General features: G+C 39.9%; 1 protein-coding gene across 1 annotated transcript; it reads right to left on the reverse strand.

The window, feature by feature from the left end:
• LOC122996600 (NLR family CARD domain-containing protein 3-like) lies at nucleotides 1–26,450 on the reverse strand. Its single transcript, XM_044372156.1, has 8 exons — nucleotides 26,437–26,450; nucleotides 22,741–22,976; nucleotides 20,774–22,604; nucleotides 19,130–19,303; nucleotides 18,155–18,331; nucleotides 15,044–15,217; nucleotides 14,101–14,103; nucleotides 1–187 (listed from the first exon to the last, which is right to left on the reverse strand). Exons 2-8 carry the CDS (start codon nucleotides 22,964–22,966, stop codon nucleotides 1–3), a joined length of 2,772 nt encoding a protein of 923 aa, XP_044228091.1. The 5' UTR covers nucleotides 22,967–22,976; nucleotides 26,437–26,450.

A 26,450-nucleotide genomic window follows, 5' to 3' on the forward strand; every position in this document is an offset into this window, starting at 1 on the left:
TCAGTGAACTGACCTCAGAGTCTCCAGTCCACAGTCTGGACTCTCCAGAAAATCACACAGCAGTTTCAAACCTGAATCCAGAAGCTTGTTTTCATCCAGAATCAGCTCTCTCAGATGAGAGGGGTTGGACTTCAGAGCTGAGGCCAGAGAAGCACAGCTGATCTCTGACAAACTGCAGGAACCCAATCTGAATAAAGAATAAATGATGTAGATAAAAATCCATTTATAATCCAATGAGATGTGTTCTGGTTTTAAATGTGTAGTTCAACATTACCATGTCCTCATCAATGAGCTTTTCTCTAAAATTAGTAGAGTGACTTTGTCATCGTGTTATTGTGGATCATCATGTCAGCCTTCTACAGACATCATCCAAATGTCACCACAACATTCAGACACATATTCATGTCAACACTGATTCATAAAAAATACCTTAAACACCTGCATTTATCTCTGTGTCCTTCTCTCTCTCTCTCTCTCTCTCTCTCTATCTGTGTGTGTGTGTGTGTTCATTCTAAGGGATCAATATTAATAATAAGAAATTATTCATTTAAACACATTAAAGAACATAATAAAGAAATATTTCTCCTTCAACAAGTAAACTTGATCAATTTAAAACAGATATTAGTTGAGAGGATCTTCTGTATACAGGTGTGACTATCAAAAATTATAAACATTAATTTACTTTAACAACTGACAGTGGACATTTTCTACAGTTTCTTTAAGAAGCAGTCATCTTTTATAACTACAGATTAAACTTTGTACAGTAAAAATTTAAATGTGGAAAAAAGAAAATTAACTTGATGGCTGTAAGTTATGTATGTACATAAATTAGGTTCAGTTGTTAAACATTAAGATCAACAATAGTAACAGACAGTCAGTGAGCTGACCTCAGTTTCTTCAGTCTACAGTGTGGACTCTCAAGAAAATCACACAGCAGCTTCAATCCTGAATCCTGAAACTTGTTTCCCACCAGATCCAGCACTGTCATATGGGAGGGGTTGGCCTTCAGGGCTGAGACCAGAGAAGCACAGCTGATCTCTGACAATCTGCAGTGACCCAACCTGAACAAAGAAAAATCCATTTATAATCCAGTCAGATGTGTTCAGGTTTTGAATGTGTAATTCAATATTACTATGTCCTCATCAAAGAGCGTTTTTCTAAAATGAGTGGAGTGACTTTGTCAGTGTGTTACTGTGGCTCATCATAATGTCAGCCTTTTACAGACATCATCCAAATGTCATCACAACATTCAGACACATATTCATGTCAACACTGAAAACACATTAAAGAATATAGTAAAGAAATATTTGTTCCTTCAGCAAGTAAACTTGATCAATTTAAAACAGATATAGTTGAGAGGATTCTGTATACAGATGTGACTCTTTACCAAAAATTATAAACAATGATTAAACACCTGCATTGATCTCTCTGTGTCCTTTTGTGTCTGTGTGTGTTCTGAGTGATCAATATCAATGATCATCAATTGGAGGAGTTTTCGCTGTGTTACTGTGTGTCTGTACTTTGTGTCCCCCGGCTTTTGACTGTTTCACATAAAACAACTCTTTTTTGGGATTTCAGATCTTGGATTACCTGATTGATATATCTTCGATTTGACCAACGCCTGGACTGAGACAACGATTTAAGACCATGGATTTGGAAGACCAAGGATGGTAAGCCAGTGAGTTAGCTTAGCATAGCTAGCTTAGCCTAGCCATACACTGGACCGAAGTGACCATACAAACACACTTCGCCCAACCTGCCTGTGTGTAACAGGACCTCTGACTGTCTGCATTGGGATATATTCCTTCCTCTCAGCTAGACTGATAGCTATACCTTGAACTTGGTCCTTTGACAGCAGAGGCTGGCGAGACCACTCACTAGCCTGGACTAGCTAGCCTTGCCTGGCTGTATACCGGCTCAACCATGTTGCTGCTGGTAACCTAGCAACTGTTGAAACCCTATTTTGGACTTGCTGCAGACACTCTCTGGTCTTCCACACGTCTTGCACTGGGCAAACAGGATGGGACCAAAGACGGTAAGCACAATTACAGAAGAGGAAGTTGAAGACATAAAGAAGTCTCTAAACTTTATGTCGGAAGAGATTGCAAATATCTCAAAACAACAGAAACTGATAATGGACTTGATGGGAGAAATAAAGGAACTGAAAAGACAAAATGTTGAAAAGAATAAAAAATAACCATGTTGGAGGGCCATGTGTCAGACCTGGAACAATACTCCAGGATGAATGACCTTTTTGTCAGCGGCTTGGAAGTTTGAAGAAACAAGATATATTGGCAATTTAGCAATTTATTCATTTAACAAACAGGAGACTCAGTAGCATGTGGAAGAACCATACACAGCCACAACATCCTGGCACCTCCTCCTCATGCTGGTCACCAGCCTGGTCACACACTGCTGTGGGATGGCATCCCATTCTTCAACCAGCATTTGTCGCAAGTCAGCCAATGTGGTTGTATTGCTCACTCTGGCATGAACAGCACGCCCAAGCTGATCCCACAAGTGTTCAATGGGGTTGAGGTCAGGACTGCTGGTAGGCCATTCCATTCTCTCCACTCTCAAATTCTGGAGGTAGTCTCTGATAAACCCCGCTCTGTGGGGGGTGAATGTTGTCATCTTGGAGGATAGAGTTCAGTCCCAGACTGTGGAGATATGGGATTGCCACTGGTTGCAGAATCTCATCTCGATATCACTGCATTGAGATTGCCTCCAATGATGACAAGCCTTGTTTTTTCAGTGAGGGAGATGCTGCCCCACACCATCACACTGCCTCCACCAATTGCTCTATCGGTGCAGCAATCAGCATAGCATTCTCCCTGTCTTCTCCACACTTTGACCCTATGATCCAACTGCCATAGGCAGAATCTGGACTCATTGCTGAACATAACATTCCTCCACATGTTCAGGTTCCAGTGCATGTGTTGCCTATACCAGCGCAAACGGGCCTGACGGTGAAGGGCAGTCATGACAGGCCTCCTGGCAGCCCTATGAGACCGGAGATTGGCTGCATGCAGTCTCAGAGAGCCGTGGCCATATCGTCCTGCAAATCTTGACTGCAAATCTGTAGAAGACAGCCTACGGTATCTAAGTGCTGACAGGGTGAGGAAACGGTCTTCTTGGGGTGTCGTCTTCTTGAGACACCCACTTTGCGGCCTGTCTCTGACATCCCCCGTTATATGGAACTTGGCCTTCACTCTGGAGATGGTACTAGGGCTCACTCCAAATAATGCTGCAACTTGGTTTTACGGAACACCAGCTTGAAGTTGCCCTATTGCACAGGCCCTATCCAGATCAGTGCCAATCAGGCACCTGACTGGTAGCACCTGGGGCAGTGTAGGAAATTTTAAAAAATTTGGGGGGGCAACTTTTGCCCCCACTGTCTAAAAAATTGGGGCATTTACTAAATTTTGGGGGCAAAAATAGTAATTAGTGCATAAAATTGCTGTTTTTAATGTGAAATGAGCGCAGATTAAAATAAATACAGTAATCATCACCTTGTGTAACCAAAACCTCCTCAGTAAACACCGTCTCATTTGTAATAATTGTCTGCATGTTCTAACTATAATAAGCACATGAAAAGCAAATTAATGCATCAATTTCCTTTCAACAACTAAGGTTTTATTTAGGAAGAACCTTCAGTATAAACCACTAGATGACAGTATAACATAATGATCTTGAGATCATGATGAAATTTAATTGGTTTGATCTAATTAAATTGACCAAAAGTTCTGGTTGGGGGGATAATGTCATATTCAGACCTCCTACAAGTCATAGCCAGTCTATCGTTGTCATTGTGGGTCTGATGCATTGTATGCCACGGTTTTACAATATTACAGACCAGTAGCTACAAGTACTGTCAAAAGAGCCAAAACGAGTAATATTCCTTCTTTATTGATGCAGTTCTGGAAATGCCTTCAGCTGAAGTTTTTTTTAGCATTCTTTATTTCATCTCCAAATTTATCCTTGCTGACGTTTTGACCAGGATGACATGATGAAAATAACATAATAGACTCGATTATCCAGCACTGCCTCATTGGTTAGTAAAAAAAATGTTCTAGATTTGGGAATAAAAGCTCATTTCACTCGATGCACTGAGCCATTAATGTTAGTTGCTGCCCTTTTTACACAGCCTGTTCAAGGTGGGAATGCTGCACCTTTATTCCACCTCGCTGTTCTGTATAAAAGGTATGGACACGCAGAGGGGGGCAGAGTTGCTCCTCCAATAAGTTGGCTACGGAGGTAGTCATAGCCGGATGGACGTCTGTGTGAAGCTTCGGGATAGCTGGCATGGCTGGACAGGGAGCTGACGCTATTGTGTTACACATCATGCTGGGATGCTATGTAAAAGCACACACGGTGGTATTATGCCGGTTTTGTTCAGTGAAAAAATAAATAAAAGCGAAGGTGGCTTAGTGACAGATCTCCATTACAGCTATAATGCCGTATATCTATATAAAAAAGTGAGAATATATGAGATGAGAGTATAAAACAGCCTCTGTAAAACTGCAATGATCACTCCACCGGTCGGCAAGACCCACGTATATGTATTAACATTAACGTTAGTTAGCTATATTGGCTAACGTGCCAGACAAAATACACTAGCGTTAGCGTTAATATTACTTATCATAAGCAAATCGATTATGTTTGCTGGCTTGGTGCCGATGAGCCGAACACTTTTTTGACCTGTTCGCGTCATTTGATAAAGTCGTGATTACTTTTTCGCGGTTCCAGGCTATTTTCAGGAGGGTGAGCCCTGCATGCCTTGCAGTAGAGGAGAGTCGTCTTATTCATTTATTCAACACCAAGCCAGTCTATTGTCCATTTTTCAATAGTTAAAGCCGCAACTTTCTTTGCCGTCTTATTCGTCTTTATTTTGCTTGCTGGTGGTGGTGTTGGTGACGGCCTGGGACTTAGGTTGCTTTCATCGGGTGGAGCAGTTAGAGTTTTTGTAGCGGTCCATCCTGGCAGCGAACTTCACTGCAGGTGCAGCAGGAGTGCAACACCTCTGTCAGGTATCATAGTGCATAGTGTGAACAACAGCACTGTTTGTGTTTGTGTGTTGAAATTGAAATTAAATTAATTGGATGAAAATAAAATGATGGCATCATGTAAAATTAGGATATTGACCTAAATTGGTAAAGATAAAATTATTTTTTTCAAATTTTTGGGGGCAATTTCTGCCCCTCAATCACGGTTTTTAGGGGCATTCTGATATTTCTTGGGGCATTTTTGCCCTTGCCCCCCGCTAATTTCCGATGCTGACCTGGGGGTACCAGAAGCTCAAAACAAGAGTCAATAGCAACAGCAAAATAAGCCGTTTGGCATTGGCAGAGAAGATTTGGCAATTTTTTCATGGGTGCAACCCACATACTCAGCTCTGCTGCTCATCCCACAAATGCATGTTCCTTACAAATGTGGCACCATTTAAAAGGGAAATAATTGTTAATTGTTGTTACAACAAAGAAATAATCTACCAAACACAAATTTACTTACTTTTTGTGCTAAGTTTATATAGCACTTTTTAAAACACACAGTTACAAAGCACTTCACAGACACACACAAAATCGGAATAGATAGATCAATAAAATAGACAAACATGACACAGAGAGCAATCAACCAAAATGAAATAAATTAGGGCATGGGTACAAGAAAGGAGGTTTATAGAAAGGCTTGCCAATATAAATGGGTTTTGAGGCGTCGTTTAAAACAATCCATGGATTCAGCCAATCTAACAGATTGTGGAAGATGATTCCACAGAGTTGGGGCTAAGAATGCAAATGTGCGGTCACCTTTTGATTTGCGGTTTGTGCGGGGGATAGATAGAAGGCCAAGATTTGAGGATCGGAGAGGTTGTGAAGAGGAGTGGGGAACAAGGAGCACAGAAATGTAGCTAGGGGCGAGGTCATGGAGTGCTTAATATGTAATCAGCAGGATCTTGTAGTTTATTCTGAATTTTACTTGAAGCCAATGGAGGGATGCAAGAACAGGGGTGATGTGGGACCTACGGCTAATTCTGTTTAGAAGTCTAGCTCCTGTATTTGACTGTAAATGTTTTAGAGAAGACTGACTGAGGCAGGTGCAGAGGGAGTTACAGTAGTCTAACCGGGAGAAAATGAATGTGTGGATTAATTGTTCAAGAACAGTAGGGGGCAATATATGGTATCAAATGCAGCAGTTAAGTAGAATGAGAATGGAGTATTCACCTTTGTCAGCATGCATGAGGATGTCATTTGTGTACTCTCAATAGTGCTGTCTCAGTGCTGTGTGACGAAAGCCGGATTGAAATTTATCAAAGATTCTATGATCCTCAACCAGGTTCAGGAGTTGGTCAGTGACAATTTTTTCAAGGATTTTGGGTAGAAAAGGATAGAAAAGTTTGGAGATCGGTCTATAATTCTCTAACTGGGCTGGGTTGAGAGAGGGTTTTTTAAGGAGAGGCTGGACACCGGTGGTTTTAAAATAATCAGGTACAGTGCCAGAAGAGAGAGAATAATTAATAATGGAGAGTAGGGAGGGACTTAATACAGGTAGGACGGATTTGAGAAATTTGGTGAGGATCAAGTCACATGAGCTGAAGGAGGGACGCATTTGGGCTACAGTGTTAGCAAGACGCTGGAGAGTAATCAGAGAAAATTCAGACAATAAAACAGGACAACTGGATGGAGCTGGGGCTAACACAGTAGAGGTAAAATGTGATCTGAGACCATCGATCTTGCCAACAAAGACAGATAGGAAGTTTTCACAATCAGTAGTAGGTGAAGCAGGAATGGCAGGAGGAGAGGGATTTACAAGATGATTGATAGTGCTAAAGAGAAATCTTGAATTATTTCTGTTACTATTAATTAAATCAGAAAAGTAAGCTGTTCGTGCATCTTTAATAGTTTGATTCCGTTTAACCAGTAAATTCTTCATATGGAGATGATGGGTTTCAAGATTGGTTTTATTCCATCTACATTCTGCTTTCCTATATTCCCTTCTTTGCTGTCTGATACTTTCATTGATCCAGGGAGTTGTGTTAGTAACTGGGACAGACCTGGAAATGAATGGAGCAGAAAAATCAAGAACTGATGTACATAAATCATTAAACCAATGAACAAAATCATTAATATTATTGAAGTGAGGAGGGCAATTGACCAAATTAGAGAGGTAGCTTGAAAGCAGGACAGGCGAATGTTCATTAAAGCTGCGGGAGCAGATTTTACATTTCTGGATTATTGGAGGAGGTAACAGGTGTACATCAAAGATAATACATTTATGGTCAGAGGCAAATTCAATCGTATTCAAGGAGTTATGAGGCATATCCAGAGTCAAAACTAAATCAAGAGTGTGTCAACAGTTATGAGTAGGTCCAGAGACGTGCTGCACAAGGTTAAAAGAATTGCAGATGTTTAAAAAGTCTAGGGCAAATGAGTTAGATGGGTTGTCAATATGGATGTTAAAATCACCATTTTAAATTAAAGAATTTTGAAACTGTTGAAGGAGCCAAAATTGAATGGAGTACAAGTGAAGTTATTCTTAAAAACAGTTGCAATGCCGCCACCACAGCCTGTTAGTCTTGGAGCATTCAAAGTACTGTAGCTGGGTGGGCAGAGCTCCACTAGCGCATCCCCCAGGTTTAAGCCAGGTCTCAGTGAGGAACAGGAAAACAAGATTGTGGGCTGTCATTAGGTCATTGAGAATGAAAGATTTGTTAGACACTGACTGAGTGTTTAAAAGAGCAAAGACAACATTGAGTGGCTGAACTGAATTGGAATTACTGTGGCAAACTGTAATTAAATTATCAAGCCTAGCAGTTGACAACATAGGATGCTTAAGATGGTTAGTATTTGATCTAGTTGTGATCCTAACAGGGATACTATGTGTCCAGGGAAGAACAGTCAGATGGCTTGACTGAGTCAGGCGGCAGAAGCCTTACAAGATAACAAAGTCAGTTCAATGTTGGTTGATAACAGGTGAGAGCCTTCCAGGGAGGGGTGGAGGCCATCATGTCATCATACTTATCATTGATTTGATATGTCATATTGTAAATTTGTAATGGTGCAAGAGGTTAGGGTTACTTGCGGGATGGGATTTTGTTACAATATATCAAACTGTATTTAAAATAATAAAAAAAACTAATGAAGAAATACTTTGAACAAGAAAAATAAAATAAAATCAATTAGTCTATTGGTATTTATCACAGATAATATTCAGTCTATAATATTAATTTCACTTTGATTTGGCCAAAACCTAAAGTGATTTCCACTTACACTTCATTATGGGACAGAGTCAGACCTAAATGCACTTCTTGAGTATAATGTTTAAATCTGCTGCATCAAGGTTAAAGTTTAAGAGCTTTGGATGTGGGAGGCACGGAGAGTGTATTGAGTGGTAAAATAAGTATATAAACTAATTACATAATTAATTAATTAATTAATTAGTGTTTTAATTAACAAATTTACACAATTAGCAATTTTCTGCCAGCATTCATCTCTCACCTTATTTGCAGCTACAATGTTGATTTTTGCTGTGATAATGTACTTATATTATTCACAGCTCTCCATTATTATGACCTGTTCCTCCTGACTGAGGTAGGCGGCACACAATCCTTCCATTTTGTGCAGAAAAAGAGTCAAATGACGCGCCAAATGTCCCCTTTCATGGGGCCATGCACAGAGCCTGAAGCAGAAAGCCTGGGTTAACAAAGAAAGTTCATATCCACCGTCATGATACTACTTATCTCTGATCGCAAGTTTAGGGTTTGTTGAGCCAGCTCACACAAAGAAAGCCTGGATATGTTGCTTCATAGTACATCCCTCTGGTGTGTCATCCTCTCCCCCCAAAAAACAAAAGCATGAAACCAGCCATAATAATTTCCTTTGTGAGCAGAAAAAACCCCAGCACTGCTCAAGCAGGGGAGAAAGCTGAAGGGAACCAATGTGTATATCAACGAGCACATGACGAGGAAAAATGCTGACATCACCAGACCAGCACGCATCTTGAGGAAACAAAACAGGATTCAATAAACATGGACATCTAACTGTAAAGTATTCATAAAACTAAATGGACCACCAGAGGACGCCAAAGTGCTGGCCATCAAAGACATTGTAGACCAGGGGTCCGTTTCACAAAGCAGGTTTAGTGAAAACTCAGAGTTTGTTAACCCTGAAATGAGGGAAACTCTGAGTTTTCCGTTTCAAAAAGGGAGGTAACTCAAACCAGAGAAAGAGGGATAACTCTAGCCTGTTTCACAGAGAGGGGTAACTTAAGCTCTCGGTCAGTTACCGTAGCAACAGACTCTATGAACCTAACCTGGTCGGGACCAGGTTTTTCTCAATGAACCTCGAGTTTCTCTCAGTCTCCGCCCTCTTTCAGAGCCACACACTCCATTTGATTTCCTCATTCATTCAGTCAGCAGGCGAGTTCTGCCGTCTATCATTTAAAAAAATCATTAAAAAGAAAAAAAAAAAAATCAGTCAGTACAGTAGAAGTCCATTAGGCACAGTAACATTTTTCACTAACATGGCATGTCCTTTTGATAACGATTTCGTGGATGAAGGTGCAGCATTACTGCGCAGAGAATTAAATATTCGTTGAGGTTATCAGACCACGCATAGATGTTCTAGCATTTCCAGACAATTATCTTTTTGAGCGGTACCGTTTCACGTCACAGTCCATCATCTACATACACAACCTAATCCGTCCTTACATTTGCAACATTACTAATCGTAGTCATGCTCTCACATCCCAGCAGATATTATGTGTTGCGCTGCGTTTCTTTGCAAACCGAAGTTTTTTGTACAGTGTCGGGGCCAGCCACTGGCCTTCCTATAGTCTGGCTTAGGGCCAGCTCCTCTGCCTCCGTTAGAGGTGGCGGTGCTGGACCACCACCCGTTTTACGGACATCTGCCTTCTTTCTGTTGGCTGAGTAGAAGTCTGTGTTAGTTTAAATAGGATTAATTATTTAACAGAACATGATGTAGATGAGAAGACATTTATGTGTGTGAAACCAGCATTATGTTGGGGATAAAACAACTGCTCAGTCAAACAGCCACTTAATATTTACTTTACAATGTAAAACATGATCAAAATGAGGTACCCCCATGAGATTATGCCGAGGTCTCACCTGTTTGAACAATGTTTTTATATTTCATCCTAAACTGCTGCCAAGTGCGCTTGGACCTAAATGAAATAAATTAATAGGCGACCAATCAAGCAGTTTTCCTCTGTAATATTATTGTGATTGCAAAGGACTACATTTAAATTTACGCATTGACCCGAGCAGCGATGTTCTCCCACGCCGTCTCCCTCTCTTTTGCAGCTGCAGCGGTGTTGCACTTCTTTTTGAAAACATGTTCAAACTCGCCGTATTATCGCATTAAGATTTCTAATTCTAGTGGGGTGAAAAACACCGCCCTCCTCTTCCCCGTTGCCATGGTGACTCGTTGAATCAGGGCTCCATTGATGCTGGCTTTTTATAGTTGTGGTGCACGCGCTTAACTCCAGGTGAAACTACTCCGAGTTGAATAAACTGACTCAAATCAGCTGTTCTGGAACCGGAAACTCAGAGTTTCTTATCTCAGAGTAGATCAACTCAGAGTTCAGGATTAGACTCAGAGTTTGTTGAACCTGCTTTGTGAAACGGACCCCTGAACAAGTATCAGAGATGATAACCCAGGAGAGATCAGTAAAGGTAATAAATCTGCAAACCATGACAATCACAACCCATGACAAGCTATGACAAATGTCATTTATCTCCAACTGGAGATACTGATCAACAACAAGAACTGATATCTGAATATGAAACACTTGGACTGAAAACCTTTGAATTCACTGAACATAAAGGAAATGACATGGAAAATGATATTGATCCTGAGAACCATTTCTACATCAACACATGGATCCATTGCGATTTCTACTGAAGAAGAGTTAAACAGAAATTTTAAAATGTATGGAGTAATATCTATTATACATTTCAATAGTAGGAGCCTGAATTCAAACCTTTCTAAGATCAAACATTGTCGAACACAACTGAACAGGCAATTCATTGCAATAGCAATCTCTGAAACTTGGCTCAATGAGGAACAAACTGCTATGATTGACAGAGGGATTTGAGATGTATTTTACAAATAGAAATCAAAAAAAGGGTGGAGGAGTTGCCTTATACTTCAACAAAAACTATAAAAGTAAATCTACTAAAAGCTTGTCACAAGTAGTAGACAATATCACGGAATGCACCACCATGGAAATAGAAATAGAGAAATCAAAAAACATACTAATAAGTTGTGTATACAAAACTCCAGGATCATGTATTGATACATTTAGGGATAAGCTGTCTGGAATGTATGAGAACATAAATAACAAGAAAATGCTTTTGTTTGTGGGGACTTCAATATTGATTTGTTCAACCTACTCAAACACAATACCACTACAGAATTCATCAATTCAATGCACAGTGTGAGCCTACACCCTTCAATTACATGCCCAACCAGAACAACAACACACAGTGCTACACTAATTGATAATATATTAACTAATGTAATTGATAGGAAAGTAATGAGTGGACTAATCATAAATGATACAAGTGACCATCTGCCGGTGTATGCGGTCATTCAGAGCTGTACAAGGACAAATAAAGATGTGACAACTTACAAAATAATTAGGCAAAAAACAGAAAGGGTGCTTAATTCTTTTAAAAAAGATCTGATGATACAAGAGTGGAACAAAATCTATGTGGAAGATGTAGACGAAGCATATAACACATTTTTGTCCATAACAACCGCTCTTTATGAAAAAAACTGTCCTCTAGTAAAGACAGTAGTAAAACAGAAAGCTGCTGAAAAGCCTTGGGTAACTAAGGGGATATTAAATGCATGTAAGAGGAAAAATGTATTATATAGAGACTTTTTAAAGAAGAGAACAAAAGAAGCAGAACACATATATAAGACATATAAAAACAAACTGACGAAAATTATTAGAAGCAGTAAAAGGGATTACTACAGTAATTTACTGGAGGACAACCAAAATAATACATGGAAAGTGCTGAAAAACATTGCTAGAAAGAACTGAGAAGACAGGATACCCAAACCACTTCTTAACCAAAACCAATACAACTATTAATGGTATGACCTTAGTTGTAAATAAATGTAATGAAGTTTTTGTTGGTGTTGTTCCTGGTTTGATAGGGGAGAGTGTAAAAATGTACATGTAAAAGAATCAACGTTTTAAAAGGAACAGATGAAAAGGAAATTATTGACATTAAAGGATTTCAGAGCAAGAAGTCTATAGACTGGAATGACACTGATATGTCATTGGTCAAAAGTATAACTGACTGTATGGTGAAACCCATTACATATTTGTACAATCAATCTTTGAAAACCAGTGTTTTTCCAAGTAAAATGAAAATGGCTACAGTCATACCCATATATAAGGCTGGAGATAGACACATATTCTCAAATTACAGATGTATTTCTTTGCTTTCACAATTCTCTAAAATTCTGGAAAAAATATTCCATTTGAGATTAGATGACTTTATCACAAAACATACTGTGTGATCAACAATATGGATTTTGAAACAATAGGACTACTTCATATACACTTATGGAATTTGTGGAGGAGATAACAACTGCTATAGAAAATAAAGAATATGCTGTAGGATTATTACTAGATCTGAAAAATTCATTTGATACGGTTGACCACAACTTATTATTAATGAAACTTCAAAAATATGGAATCAGAGGAGTAGCATTCTCTTGGCTAACCAGTTACCTAGAGAATAGGAATCAATGTGTGAAAATTAATCACGTTAAATCACAACTACTGAAGGTTAAGTGTAGGGTTCCCCAGGGCTCAGTGTAGGGACTATCTTATTGTTTATTAAATAATATATGTGAGGTTTCCAGAACACTAAAAACAATTTTATTTGCCGAGGACACAAATTTACTCTGCTTGGGGGATAATATGGAACAACTTTTGGATACAATAGGAAATGAATTGAAGAAACTAAAGAGTTGGTTTAATTAAAATAAACTAACACTAACTTTAAGCAAAACAAAATTTATAATATTTGGGAATCGCTCAACTAACTCAAAAAAGAGCCATAAGAACCGTAAATAAAACCACTTACAGAAAACCAACAAACCCACTCTTCATCAAACTAAATGCACTAAAATTTAAGGACTCGGACTGGAATAGTATCCAAAGGTTGTATCAAATGAGGGAAAGCAAGTATGATATCAGAGGAATATGTATGTTCAAAAAACAAGTAGTGGGGACAAATATAAAAACTTCATTAAATCATAACAAAGGGAGTTAATCTATGGAACAACCGTAGTGAAGAAATGAGTGGCCGATATGTCACCTTGTCCAACGCCACCTGACTGTGCTTCCCTCGACGGACTGTGTCACCCTGACAGTCCAGGTGCTTCGTCCGCAGGCTCCACTTCACTCAGCTGCCCATCAGACCAGCTGCTTCTTCCCACTTTAACCTGAATAACAAACTGGGGTGCGGTGCTCTGGTTGGATCCGAATGGAGAGTCGGGGCTAACGTTAGCTGGGAGGCTAGCTGGCTGTGCTTTCTTCTGGTCATGCTGCGGCTAACGCTCCGCTAGCCTCTCAGCTAACGTTAGCCCCGGCTCCCCATGTGGATCCAACCGGAGCACCAAGCCTAGGTTTGTTATTAAAGTTAAAGTGGGAAGAAGCAGTGGGTCTGTCAGGCAGCTTGACTGAAATGGAGCCCATGAAGGAAGCACTGGGACCATCGAGGTGAAACAGTCCGTCAAGGAGCTGCTATGCTCGGCTGTACAGATAGGAAACACTTTGGCTGACAGGATGTACCACTCTGTTTGGAAAAAACTTCTTCTTTTTGATTTAAAATGGCAGTTGGCAACCAGCGTATTAGGTGCATTACCGCCACCTTCTGCTCCAGAGTGTGGACCAGAGATTAAATCCTATACATTAATCCTGTCTGTCTAATAAACTCAAAGAAAACTCTACTGCTCCACCCACTTGGCATGTTCATTAAAGTTTTAACGTTGAGCTCCTGAACTCCAGTCTTCCTAAGTTCTTCCTTCATATATTGTCCTTCTTGATCATACTTAGTACAATCTATGCTGGCATGCATAAGAGTCTCCTCAGCCAGCTGTGGAAAAAAAGTGCATATATCGGTATCGGCATCAGCAATTGGCCACAATAAGTTGGAAATATCGGCATATTGGATATCAGCAAAAAATCCAACACTGTGCATCCCTAATGTAGAACATTAGGTTAAACAAATCTTTAAAAATAACATATTGAACAGATATAGAATGGATGAACAAAGAGATGGACTGGAATATTATGATTTGGTACAGAGTGTCTTTTTGACTTTTGTTGTTTATGTTCATTGTTATTGTTTCTATGCAAGTTATATTTATTCTCTTGTCTTGTTTTGACTGTTTTTTGGCTTTGATTTGATCAATAAAGTATAAAAAAGGGGTAAGACTAGAAAAGTTTTTTACTTCATCCTACACCCTCAAACATTGAAAGGTTGTTATTTGTGTTGCTTACTGAGAGTTTGCTATTATTTTTGTTTTTTTGTTTTGTTTCGCTGCCTATATATTTTATTTTGTTATTTTAACATGTTCAAAATAAAAAATAATCTAATCTAATGATCGGATATTATTCATTAAAACACATTAAAGAATATAATAAAGAAATATTTCTCCTTCAACAACTAAACTTGATCAATTTAAAACAGATATTAGTTGAGAGGATCTTCTGTATACAGATGTGACTCTTTACCAAAAATTATACTTTATACTTATATATATATATATATATATATATATATATATATATATTATACTTCGACAACTAAAAGGTGGACATTTTCTAGTTTCTTTAAGAATCGGTCATCTTTTATCACTACAAATTAAACTTTGTACAGTGAAAATTAAAATATGGAAAAAAGAATAATTTGATGGATGTAAGTTATGTATCTACATAAATTAGGTGCATTTGTTAAACATTTAGATCAACAATAGTAACAGACAGTCAGTGAACTGACCTCAGAACCTCCAGTCTACAGTGTGGAATCTCCAGAAAATCACATAGCAGCTTCAATCCTGAATCCAGAAGCATGTTTCCCTCCAGATCCAGCATTCTCAGATGGGAAGGATTGGACTTCAGAGCTGAGGCCAGAGAAGCACAGCTAATCTCTGACAAACTGCAGTGACTCAATCTGAATAAAGAATAAATGATATAGGTAAAAAAAAATCCATTTATAATCCAATCAGATGTGTTCAGGTTTTAAATGTGTAGTTCAACATTACTATGCCCTCATCAATCAGCTTTTCTCTAAAATGAGCAGTGACTTTGTCATTGTGTTATTGTGGATCATCATAATGTCAGCTTTCTACAGACATCATCCAAATGTCACAACAACATTCAGACACATATTCATGTCAACACTGACTCATGAAAAATGCTTTAAACACCCGCATTGACCTCTCTGTGTCTCTCAGTGTGTGTGTGTGTGTGTGTGTGTGTGTCAATATAGTGATCAGACATTATCCATTAAAACATATTAAAGAATATAAACATATCACAAAAAGTAAGGAAATTTGTGTTTGGTAGATTATTTCTTTGTTGTAACAATGCTTCTTGGCAATAAATCTTGCAAAGCCTGTTTATTTCCCTTTTAAATGGTTTGTAAGGAACATGCATTTGTGGGATTGAGCTTTTGACAGTTAAATGCCATCCCTTTTATCTAGGGAGTTCTCTGTCATAGTCATAACTGCTGTTTACATACCTCTGGATGCAGACACAAAGGCGGCCTTAAACATCCTCAACAGCTCCATAAATGATCAGCAAACCACTCACCCTGTGGGAGTATTCATTGTTGCTGGGGACTTTAACCAGGCAAACATGAAGAAAGTTCTCCCTCTCTTTTACCGACATGTGGACTTTGCGATAAGGGGAGCCAACTTACTGGATCATGCTTATACCAACATCAAAGGAGCATTCACAGCTGTACACTGTCCCCACCTTGGCTCATCTGACCACATCGATGAGATGCTTACACCAGCATATAGACCACTGCATGGTCTATATGCCATGTCAGCATTACAGGACTGTTTTGACTGTACTGACTGGTCTGTCTTCAGAGAGGCTGCCACCAAAGATCAGATCACAGATGTCGGTAAGTACACTGAGGCTGAGGATACATTCAAAAATGTATGGAGGATGTCAGTGTCACAAAAACCATCACAGCCCAGGCAAATCAGAAACCATGAATGACCACTGAGGTTCGAGCCCTGCTAAAAGCAAGAAATTCAGCTTTTAAATCTGGCGAGATCAGAGTCACTTTCAAGACCAAAGAGACACTAAGAGACTGTGGCAGGGTATCCAATCTGTTACAAATTACATGTCTGCCCCCCAGGACTGTGATGATAGCACTGACTTCCTAAACCGTCGAAATGATTATTTTGGCAGGTTTGAAGCACTTAATAACACCAGCAGTGAAAGCCACTCCACACCACGACAACCAGGTGCTACATGTGGATGCAGCTGATGTCCAATGGACCCTGAGAACGATCAACCCAAAGAAAGCTGCAGGTCCTGACATGATACCAGGGTGCGTGCTCAAGGGGTGCGCGGATCAGCTGATTCATGTCCTACCAGACATATTTAACATCTCTCTGAGTCAAACCACTGAACCATCATGCTTCAAAAGCTCAGCCATCATCCCAGTTCCAAAAAACCCACAGTCACTAGTCTAAATGACTAGCGACCGGTAGCACGTACTCTCATAATAATGAAGTGCTTTGAAAGGCTAGTCAAGGATCATATCACATCTGTCCTTCCCCCCTCACTCGACCCACCCCCAGATCGTTCCACTGAGGATGCTCTATCCACCGCACTTCATCTGAGCCTGGAACACCCGGAGAAAAAGAACACACATGTACGGATGTTGTTTGTCGATTTTAGCTCAGCATTCAATACCATAATCCCCCAGCATCTGGTGAACAAACTGGGGCACTTGGACTAAACACTCCACTGTGAAATTGGATCTTGGACTTTCTCTCAGACAGGCCTCGATTTGTACGAGTAGGCAATAACACTTCATCCATCATCTCACTGAGCACCGGATCTCCACAGGGATGTGCCCTGAGCCTCTTACTGTTCACCCTTATGATTCACGCACGACTGTTGCACAAAGTGGAGTATGAATCACATCATTAAGTACACGGTTGACACGACAGTGGTAGGCCTGATCCAGAACAACTAGGAGAACACTTACAGGGAAGAGGTGAAGCTCTTTCCAGACTGGTGCAGGAACAACAACCTTGTACTGAATGTCAAAAAAACCAAGGAGATGGTGATTGACTTCAGGAGGAAACAGCTCATGCATACCCCGATCCTCATCAATGGAACTGCTGTGGAGACTGTACAGAACACTCAGTTCCTGGGGGTTCATGTGGCCAATAAACTGACCTGGCCCCTGCACACCTCCTCTCTGGTGGAAAACGCTCACCAGCATCTACATTTCCTGCAGAGGCTGAAGAGGGCTCATCTCAACGGCAACCAGGGCACCATTGAGAGTGTTTTGACCAGCAGCATCTCTCTCTGGCATGAGAACTCTAACACCTCAGACAGAAAGGCACTGAAGAGAGTGGTGAGGACAGCAGGGAGGACTATTGGGGTCACACTGTCACCTATAGAGGATCTGGCCCAGAAACACCTACTGGCTAAAGCAACCAGCATCCTGAGAGACTCCACTCACCCCTGCTATAAACTGTTCTCCTTCAGGCAAGAGGTACAGCATCCTGTGTAGCAGCACTGTCAGGTTCAGTAAAAGCTTCTACCCGGCTGCTATCAGACTGTTTAACAAAATAACACACTGCTGACTGTGCTTTTGTGTTTTTTTGTCTGTGTTATGCAAATGTGCAATATTATCTATTTATCTATGTGCAATATAACACAATCATGTGTGCAAAAACTATTTATTTATTCTTTTTTTAATATATATTTACAGACCACTCTTATTTTTATATACTGTTTTTTTATCTGTGTTTTTAAATGGTACCATGCTCGTAATTTCATTCTGCTTTGCATCACTGATGTTTTTGCTGAATGACAATAAAAGGAATCTTGAATCATTGAATCTTGAACTGACCCCAGAGTCTCCAGTCTACATTGTGGACTTTCCAGAAAATCACACAGCCGCTTCAATCCTGAATCCCGAAGCTTGCTGTAGTTCACATGCAGCTGTCTCAGATGGGAGGGGTTGGACTTCAGAGCTGAGGCCAGTGAAGCACAGCTGATCTCTGACAAATCATTGCAGCTGAACAATCTGAATAAAGAATAAATGATGAAGATAAAAATCTATCATAATCCAATCTGATGTGTTCAGGTTTTAAATGTGTAGTTCAACATTACTATCTCCTCATCAATGAGCTTTTCTCCAAAATGAGTAGAGTGACTTTGTCACTGTGCTATTGTGGATCATCCAAATGTCACCACAACATTCAGACACATATTCATGTCAACACTGATTCATAAAATGCTGCTGAACTCAGTCAAGTCTGTAATTAGAGGATCAATTTGAAATCAGACATGTTGAACTAAACCTTCTTCCTGTATTTGGTAGTTTAATAGGTATGTGTCATTAAAACATGTTATTGGTGGCAGTAATCATTCCTCTTGTTCATACTGACTGAAGTGGTTTCTTCCTAACACATCTACACCGTAGGAAATGAGTTCATAAGTTCAGCTGAAGCTAATATGAGGCTTTGACAGTCTGGTAGACACCCAGTTGATTTGTCTGACTCAAAGTTAGACTATTTAGTACAAAATTCCCACTTTGAGTTACGATCCCTCCACTGCAGCTCAGCAAGGAAACACTGAAGAAACACAAAGACACTTACTTGATATGTGTAATTCAGACTGCTGAAGCCTCATATTAGTTTAAACTTTGGAAGTCATTTTTACCCAGAACAAGACTGTGGATTTTTTTTTAAATAAAGTAAATTCTACAGATTTGTGCAAAGGCAATTCCTGAAAATTTATTAGACAAACATTTGAAACTTCAGTGATGGATTTGAATTAAATATATAGAAAAGACTATCAAAGCTACAGCCAGTGAACTGACCCCAGAGTCTCCAGTTTACAGTTTGGACTCTCCAGTCCAGCACACAGAAGCTTCATTGCTGAATCCTCCAGGTCCTTGAGACTCAAGTTCAGCTCTCTCAGATGGGAGGGGTTGGACTTCAGAGCTGAGGCCACAACTTCATAGTGAGTCTCTGAGAGTCCAGAGCTAGAAAGTCTGTCATGACACATATATTACAACATATGTTATCATGAAAGAGGACACTTTATATTTACTTCATGCATTTAATAACAAAACAGATTGACATTCCCTATTTTGATTAACATTTGCTCTTCACATCAGTGATTCAGCTCATCTTTTTTTCATTTTTTCATTTTTTTTTTACTGGGGCATTTAATTCCTTTAATGTAAAGTGACAGTTGAGAGATAACAGGAAACAAGAGGAGAGAGAGACAGGGAATGCTGCTGGAATCAAACCACTGACATTGTGGTTATATGACATGCATCTTAACCAGTAGGCTACCAGAGCACCCCCAGTTCAGCTAATTGTATCTCACTGTGCTTGAATCAAAGAGTAATTCTCATCACTCTCTCTCATACCTGCAAACCTTTAATCTTTGTTTTGCTTTAATCTTGCAGATGAAGGGAGAGAAAATGGAGTTACATTGAGGCATCCATAATGTGCATAGTCTGTCTGTGTTATCTGATCCCATGTCTGTCTCCACAAAGTCAGCATGAGACCATAAAACAATTTTTTTACTGTCCGCTATTTTTAATTTGACTCCAGGATATTTTTATTTGGTTCAACTCAGTGAACAGTTACAGTTGAAAAAGATCATGTCTCTTTGCTACCTGCTGCTGTCAAGTTCACATCCATAAGCGGCAAAATTTAGTGACTGTTGACAAACAGACATGAATCAAATGGCTTGACAATATTAGACCAGTAAATAATTAAGTGTTAATGTAATTAAATGTTTAGATGTGCATGACCGATGACTCCATGACGTTTAGTTGTCAACTTTCTTATCTGAGAATCTGAAAAGCTGATTCAGCACACAAACACAATTAACAAACCAATAAGGTTGAATTATTTTCAACATGATGTCATCAGAAAGATGTTATCAGGGTATCAGCATTAAAATGTAACATTGACCTTTAATGTGTATAAGATCTCTTTAAACAGTCTGAATTCTACCATTCTGCTCTTATATATTCATCAGTCCTCTGTGCATTTCCTAATACTTCTTTTCCCTACACCAACAAAAGAGAAAACACCTGAGAGTTTCTTTCTGTGACCAACACAATAAAAGAAAGACTTAAAAACAAGACGATGTAACACAACTTCCCTCTTTAAAATAAAAAGTTGAATTTCTGAGAAATAAAAGGCACCACTGTTTGGTTCAACACACTCAAGGGTTTTGTCTAGGGTATGACCTTTAGTTTACGGAGACTAATGTTGGTTAATGTTAGCAAACTTTAGATATTGTTGTATAACTGACATTACTTAATCAGTCAGTTATATTTAGTCACAGAACATCTATGACTAAATATAACTGACATTTTATTTCAGTTATAAACAAGCACAGCACTATTTTAACAATAATAAGAATTTTATATTATTTATATTTGATGAACTAAACTACTAACCTACACTGATTTATAATGTTAAATCACATCTGGACTTACCGAGCCTTTCTGCAGTTCCTCACAGCTGGGATCAGTCTCAGTCGTCCCTCAGGTGATGTGTTGTACATCTCCAGGTTAAACTCATCTAGAACCTCCTCTGACATCTGCAGTATGTTGACCAGAGCAAAGCAGTGCATCACAGAGAGTTCCTTCTTTGATTTGTTCTCTGACTTCAGGAATTCTTGGATCTCCTGATGTACTGAGCGGTCGTTCATCTCCACCAGACAGTGGAAGATGTTGATGCTTCTGTTAGCATTGAAATCTACCAGGTATGAGTTCAACTCCTTCAGTTTATTGATGACTGTCTGGATGACTTCTGGACTGTTCTCTGTCTGACCCAGCAGGCCTCCTAAGAGACTCTGGTTGGACTCCAGAGAGAGGCCATGAAGGAAGCGAACAAACAGGTCCAGGTGGCCATTTCGACTGCCGAAAGATATGGACATGGCTCTCATCAGGAAGACATCAAGAGATCGGTAAAAGTGATTGTCTCTGTCATCATCATCATCATCATCATCGTCATCATCCAGATCTCCTAGGAAGTCCTCCAGTAAGTCTGTTTTTTTGTTGGTGTAACAGTAGTATATGTGGACTGCAGCCAGAAACTCCTGAATGCTCAGATGAACAAAGCAGTAGACTGTTTTCTGGAAGATCACGCTCTCTCTTTTAAAGATCTCTGTACAAACTCCTGATAACACCGAAGCCTCTGTGACATCAAGACCACACTGCTCCAGGTCTTCTTGGTAGAACATGATGTTTCCTTTCTGCAGTTGTTCAAACGCCAGCCTCCCCAGCTTCAGAAGAACTTCCTTGTCAGCCTCCGTCAGCTCCGTCATCTCATGTCCCTCATCATACTTGTGCTTCTTCCTCTTTGTCTGAACCAACAGGAAGTGCGAGTACATGTCAGTCAGGGTCTTGGGCAGCTCTCCTCTCTGGTCTGTAGTCAACATGTGCTCCAGCACTGTAGCAGTGATCCAGCAGAAGACTGGGATGAGACACATGATGTGGAGGCTCCTGGATGTCTTGATGTGCGAGATGATTCTGCTGGACAGCTCTTCGTCATTGAGTCTCCTTTTGAAGTACTCTTCCTTCTGGGCATCAGTGAATCCTCGTATTTCTGTTACCCTGTCAACACATGTAGTAGGGATCTGATTGGCTGCTGCAGGTCGGGAAGTTATCCAGACGAGAGCCGAGGGAAGCAGCTTCCCATCAATGAGGTTTGTCAACAGCACATTGACTGATGACTTCTGTGTGACATCAGATACGACCTTCATGTTGTTGAAATCCAGTGAAAGTCTGCTTTCATCCAGGCCATCAAAGATGAACAAAACTTTACAGACAGCGAGCTTGTCTGCTGTGACCTTCTGTAATGTTGGATAGAAAACATGGATCAGCATGAGGAGACTATACTGCTCATCTTTGATCAAGTTCAGCTCCCTGAACGAAAGCAGAATCACCAGACTGACATCTTGGTTTTCCGAGCCCTCTGCCCAGTCCAGAGTGAACTTCTGCACTGAGAAGGTTTTTCCAACGCCAGCGATGCCGTTCGTCATAACAACTCTGATGTGTTTCTGTTGGTTAGGTAATACTTTAAAGATGTCGTGACACTTGATTGGAGTGTCATGGAGGGTCTCCATCTGGGAAGCTCTTTCAAGCTGTCTCACCTCATGTTGGGTATTAACGTCTTCACTCTGTCCCTCTGTGATGTAGAGCTCAGTGTAGATTCTGTTGAAGAGGGTTTCACTTCCTGCTTCATCAATTCCCTCAGTCACGCATTCACATCTCCTCCTCAGACTTATCTTATGTTCATCTAAAACCTCCTTCAGACCACTTTCTGCTGAAAGACAAGAAAAAAGGTACAATTAAAAAGAAATATGTCTCATTACGTTAATTTTCAGTAGGATAGAGAAAGTAGATTCCTGCCCTGTTTTCAGAGATGATAACATCAGCAGACAGATCTTCAGTCTTACTTTGTACAGCGCTGGTCTGACTGTCTGTCTGCAGTCCAGGTCTTGTTCTGGATCTTTCTGCACACTGAGGACAGGAGGAATCTCCTGATGAAGCAGACTGGTCCCAGTATGAGGTGATGCACTGTCTGCAGAACCAGTGTCCACAGCTGGTAGAGACTGGATCCTTCAGGACATCCTGACACAAAGAACAGCAGGACAGCTGCTCCTCCACAGAAACACCCCTCATCTTCCTCTCTCTGTGGACATGAACACATTCTTTATGACACATGACATTACTGGTGGCCAACTGACAGCTCACAATTTGCATGCAGCTCCTTCTCTACATAAACAGTCCAGATTGTAAGTATTTGAATAGTTACACATGTTTCTGTTCATTCTCTGGGCTTCAGCACATTCAAGTTGAAATAAGATAATATATACTACAGTTACAAGGGTTCAAAAGTAATCAGACAAACACAACAAAGTGCCAGCAAAGGCAAAGAAGAAGAGTGCAAGCTAGTAAACATGGATATAAACAATGTAGGATTTAAAAGACTAGCTTCAAAAATTGTCTTTGCAAATGTTTCATGAGGAGGGAAATGGATTCAACACATTTGTTAGACCACAAGGGTTCACACAATGTGTTTTGGTAAGTAAGTCAATGTAAACATGACTTTGTTATGTCTTTGTTAACAAGAAAACTCTGCAGGTCTCCTTCAAGCTACTATGAGCCATTGAAAGCCAGGAAAAATAAGCAGGAGGCAACTGAGAAAAACAGAAAAGTCCACTTGTGAAGAATAACAGACTGCTGCTTAATTGACATTAAAAAACTGAATCATCTTCAGGTCAGTTTACAGTAGAAACCGTCTCTTACTTTGTGTTTGACGGTCCAGGTTCATTACTGAAGTATGGAGGTTCTTCTTTGGACCAGTCACTCTTCATAGACAGACAGCTGGATACTGGAGACTCTGCTCTCTGTCTGTGGAAACGACAATTGTTTTACACATATCGTTAGTTCTTGTAAAGAGCAGATGTAACATGAAACATGGCACAGGGTCATGACTGAATAATGACAAGAAATAGTTATGTTCATATCTCCTTCTGCATGTTCTAAACATTATCTACAGCTGCAAACTGGATATATTTCACTAAAGAGATTTTATTATCTACATGTTTGTCTGACATTTGGGGTCTGAAAATGACAAATGACAAAAAATTATTTTTATATAACAGTTTATTTAGTAACAGTTAAAATAAAGGCACTGCTGCCTGATGCTGGGCTGTCAGATTAACTTGTGCATGTCTAGAAAGCAAACATGTGGCGGTACTGATTCCCATTGAACACAGATGTTCTGTAAGACGTCGGACAACCAGCTCCCAGCCACATAAAGAAATAAAAAATAATAATAATATTCACTTAGAGAACCTCACAAGGTGTTGCACAATGGGAAACGTCCCCTTAATGAAATAATGCCTCTTCAATATTCATAATGAAATAATGCCTCTTCGATAATTATAAGGAAATAATGCCTCTAATGTGAAAAAATAAATAAAGCCTGCAGGTGTTTAGGCTATCGTGGGGCAAGCCCAACTTCTTGCACGATGGCGCTAGGAAACCAATTCAGGACACTTGGGTTATGTTATGATACTCCCTCCAAAAGTACCCTCACATCAGAAAGGAAAATACCAGAAAGAAGACATAAAAGGGCCTGAACAGGCCAGAGTTTCTGGTCTGACAAGCTTTTCAAATGAGGTCTGTAACCAGTGGAGGAAAGAACAGAATGACCACAGTGTGCAGTTTCTCTCCTCTCTTAAACCCCGGAAAAAGGGCATCGTCACATCCTGATCGTCCGAGAGGGGAATGCACCCAGCTGCTCTCAATCACCACCTGGGAGCCAGTCCCCACGCTCTGCACACAGGTGATCTGCATAACCCTCCAATCAACCCAGACATGCAACTATCCGAATTTGGAACGGGGAGACAGGGAAATGATAGCAAGTCCCACAAATGGGTGACTGCTACAAACAAAACAATCTGTCCTCTGCAATTTAACCTGGATTAAATATTGGTTGAAGAAACTAATAAACATGTCAGAGCAGCAATCAAGCACTCTTTCCACAAAATTAAAGCTATACATGAAGAAATAATGCAGTCAATGCTCAAACAACAGAAAGATCACTGATTGAATTAAAAACACAGAATTATAAAAGAATATTGCTGTAATGTAGGTTATCAACTGACATTAAAAAACTGAATCATCTTCAGGTCAGTTTACAGTAGAAACAGTCTCTTACTTTGTGTCTGAGGGTCCAGGTTCATTACTGAAGTATGGAGGTTCTTCTTTGGACCAGTCACTCTTCATAGACAGACAGCTGGATACTGGAGACTCTGCTCTCTGTCTGTGGAAACAACAATTGTTTTACACATATCGTTAGTTCTTGTAAAGAGCAGATGTAACATGAAACATGGCACAGGGTCATGACTGAATAATGACAAGAAATAGTTATGTTCATATCTCCTTCTGCATGTTCTAAACATTATCTACAGCTGCAAACTGGATGTATTTCACTAAAGAGATTTTATCATCCACATGTTTGTCTGACATTTGGGGTCTGAAAATGACAAATGTCAAAAAATGATTTTTATATTACAGTTTATTTAGTAACAGTTAAAATAAAGGCACTGCTGCCTGATGCTGGGCTGTCAGATTAAGTTGTGCATGTCTAGAAAGCAAACATGTGGCGGTACTGATTCCCATTGAACACAGATGTTCTGTAAGACGTCGGACAACCAGCCCCCAGCCACATAAAGAAATAAAAAATAATAATAATAATATTCACTTAAAGAACCTCACAAGGTGTTGCGCAATGGGAAACGTCCCATTAATGAAATAATGCCTCTTCAATATTCATAATGAAATAATGCCTCTTCGATAATTATAAGGAAATAATGCCTCTAATGTGAAAAAATAAATAAAGCCTGCAGGTGTTTAGGCTATCGTGGGGCAAGCCCAACTTCTTGCACGATGGCGCTAGGAAACCAATTCAGGACACTTGGGTTATGTTATGATACTCCCTCCAAAAGTACCCTCACATCAGAAAGGAAAATACCAGAAAGAAGACATAAAAGGGCCTGAACAGGCCAGAGTTTCTGGTCTGACAAGCTTTTCAAATGAGGTCTGTAACCAGTGGAGGAAAGAACAGAATGACCACAGTGTGCAGTTTCTCTCCTCTCTTAAACCCCGGAAAAAGGGCATCGTCACATCCTGATCGTCCGAGATGGGAATGCACCCAGCTGCTCTCAATCACCACCTGGGAGCCAGTCCCCACGCTCTGCACACAGGTGATCTGCATAACCCTCCAATCAACCCAGACATGCAACTATCCGAATTTGGAACGGGGAGACAGGGAAATGATAGCAAGTCCCACAAATGGGTGACTGCTACAAACAAAACAATCTGTCCTCTGCAATTTAACCTGGATTAAATATTGGTTGAAGAAACTAATAAACATGTCAGAGCAGCAATCAAGCACTCTTTCCACAAAATTAAAGCTATACATGAAGAAATAATGCAGTCAATGCTCAAACAACAGAAAGATCACTGATTGAATTAAAAACACAGAATTATAAAAGAATATTGCTGTAATGTAGGTTATCAACTGACATTAAAAAACTGAATCATCTTCAGGTCAGTTTACAGTAGAAACAGTCTCTTACTTTGTGTCTGAGGG

The sequence above is a fragment of the Thunnus albacares genome, chromosome 14, assembly GCF_914725855.1.
Source record: "Thunnus albacares chromosome 14, fThuAlb1.1, whole genome shotgun sequence".
NCBI lineage: Eukaryota > Metazoa > Chordata > Actinopteri > Scombriformes > Scombridae > Thunnus > Thunnus albacares.

What these genes read in the sequence shown, in the direction of transcription:
- LOC122996600 (XM_044372156.1), bottom strand. Translation starts at nt 22,966, where the DNA reads ATGAGGGGTGTTTCTGTGGAGGAGCAGCTGTCCTGCTGTTCTTTGTGT. An exon ending in AGGAACTGCAGAAAGGCTCG is followed by an intron (nt 19,304 to 20,773) that starts GTAAGTCCAGAT and finishes GTGTCATGACAG; the next exon opens with ACTTTCTAGCTCTGGACTCT. An exon ending in TGTAAACTGGAGACTCTGGG is followed by an intron (nt 18,332 to 19,129) that starts GTCAGTTCACTG and finishes TTCTTTATTCAG; the next exon opens with ATTGTTCAGCTGCAATGATT.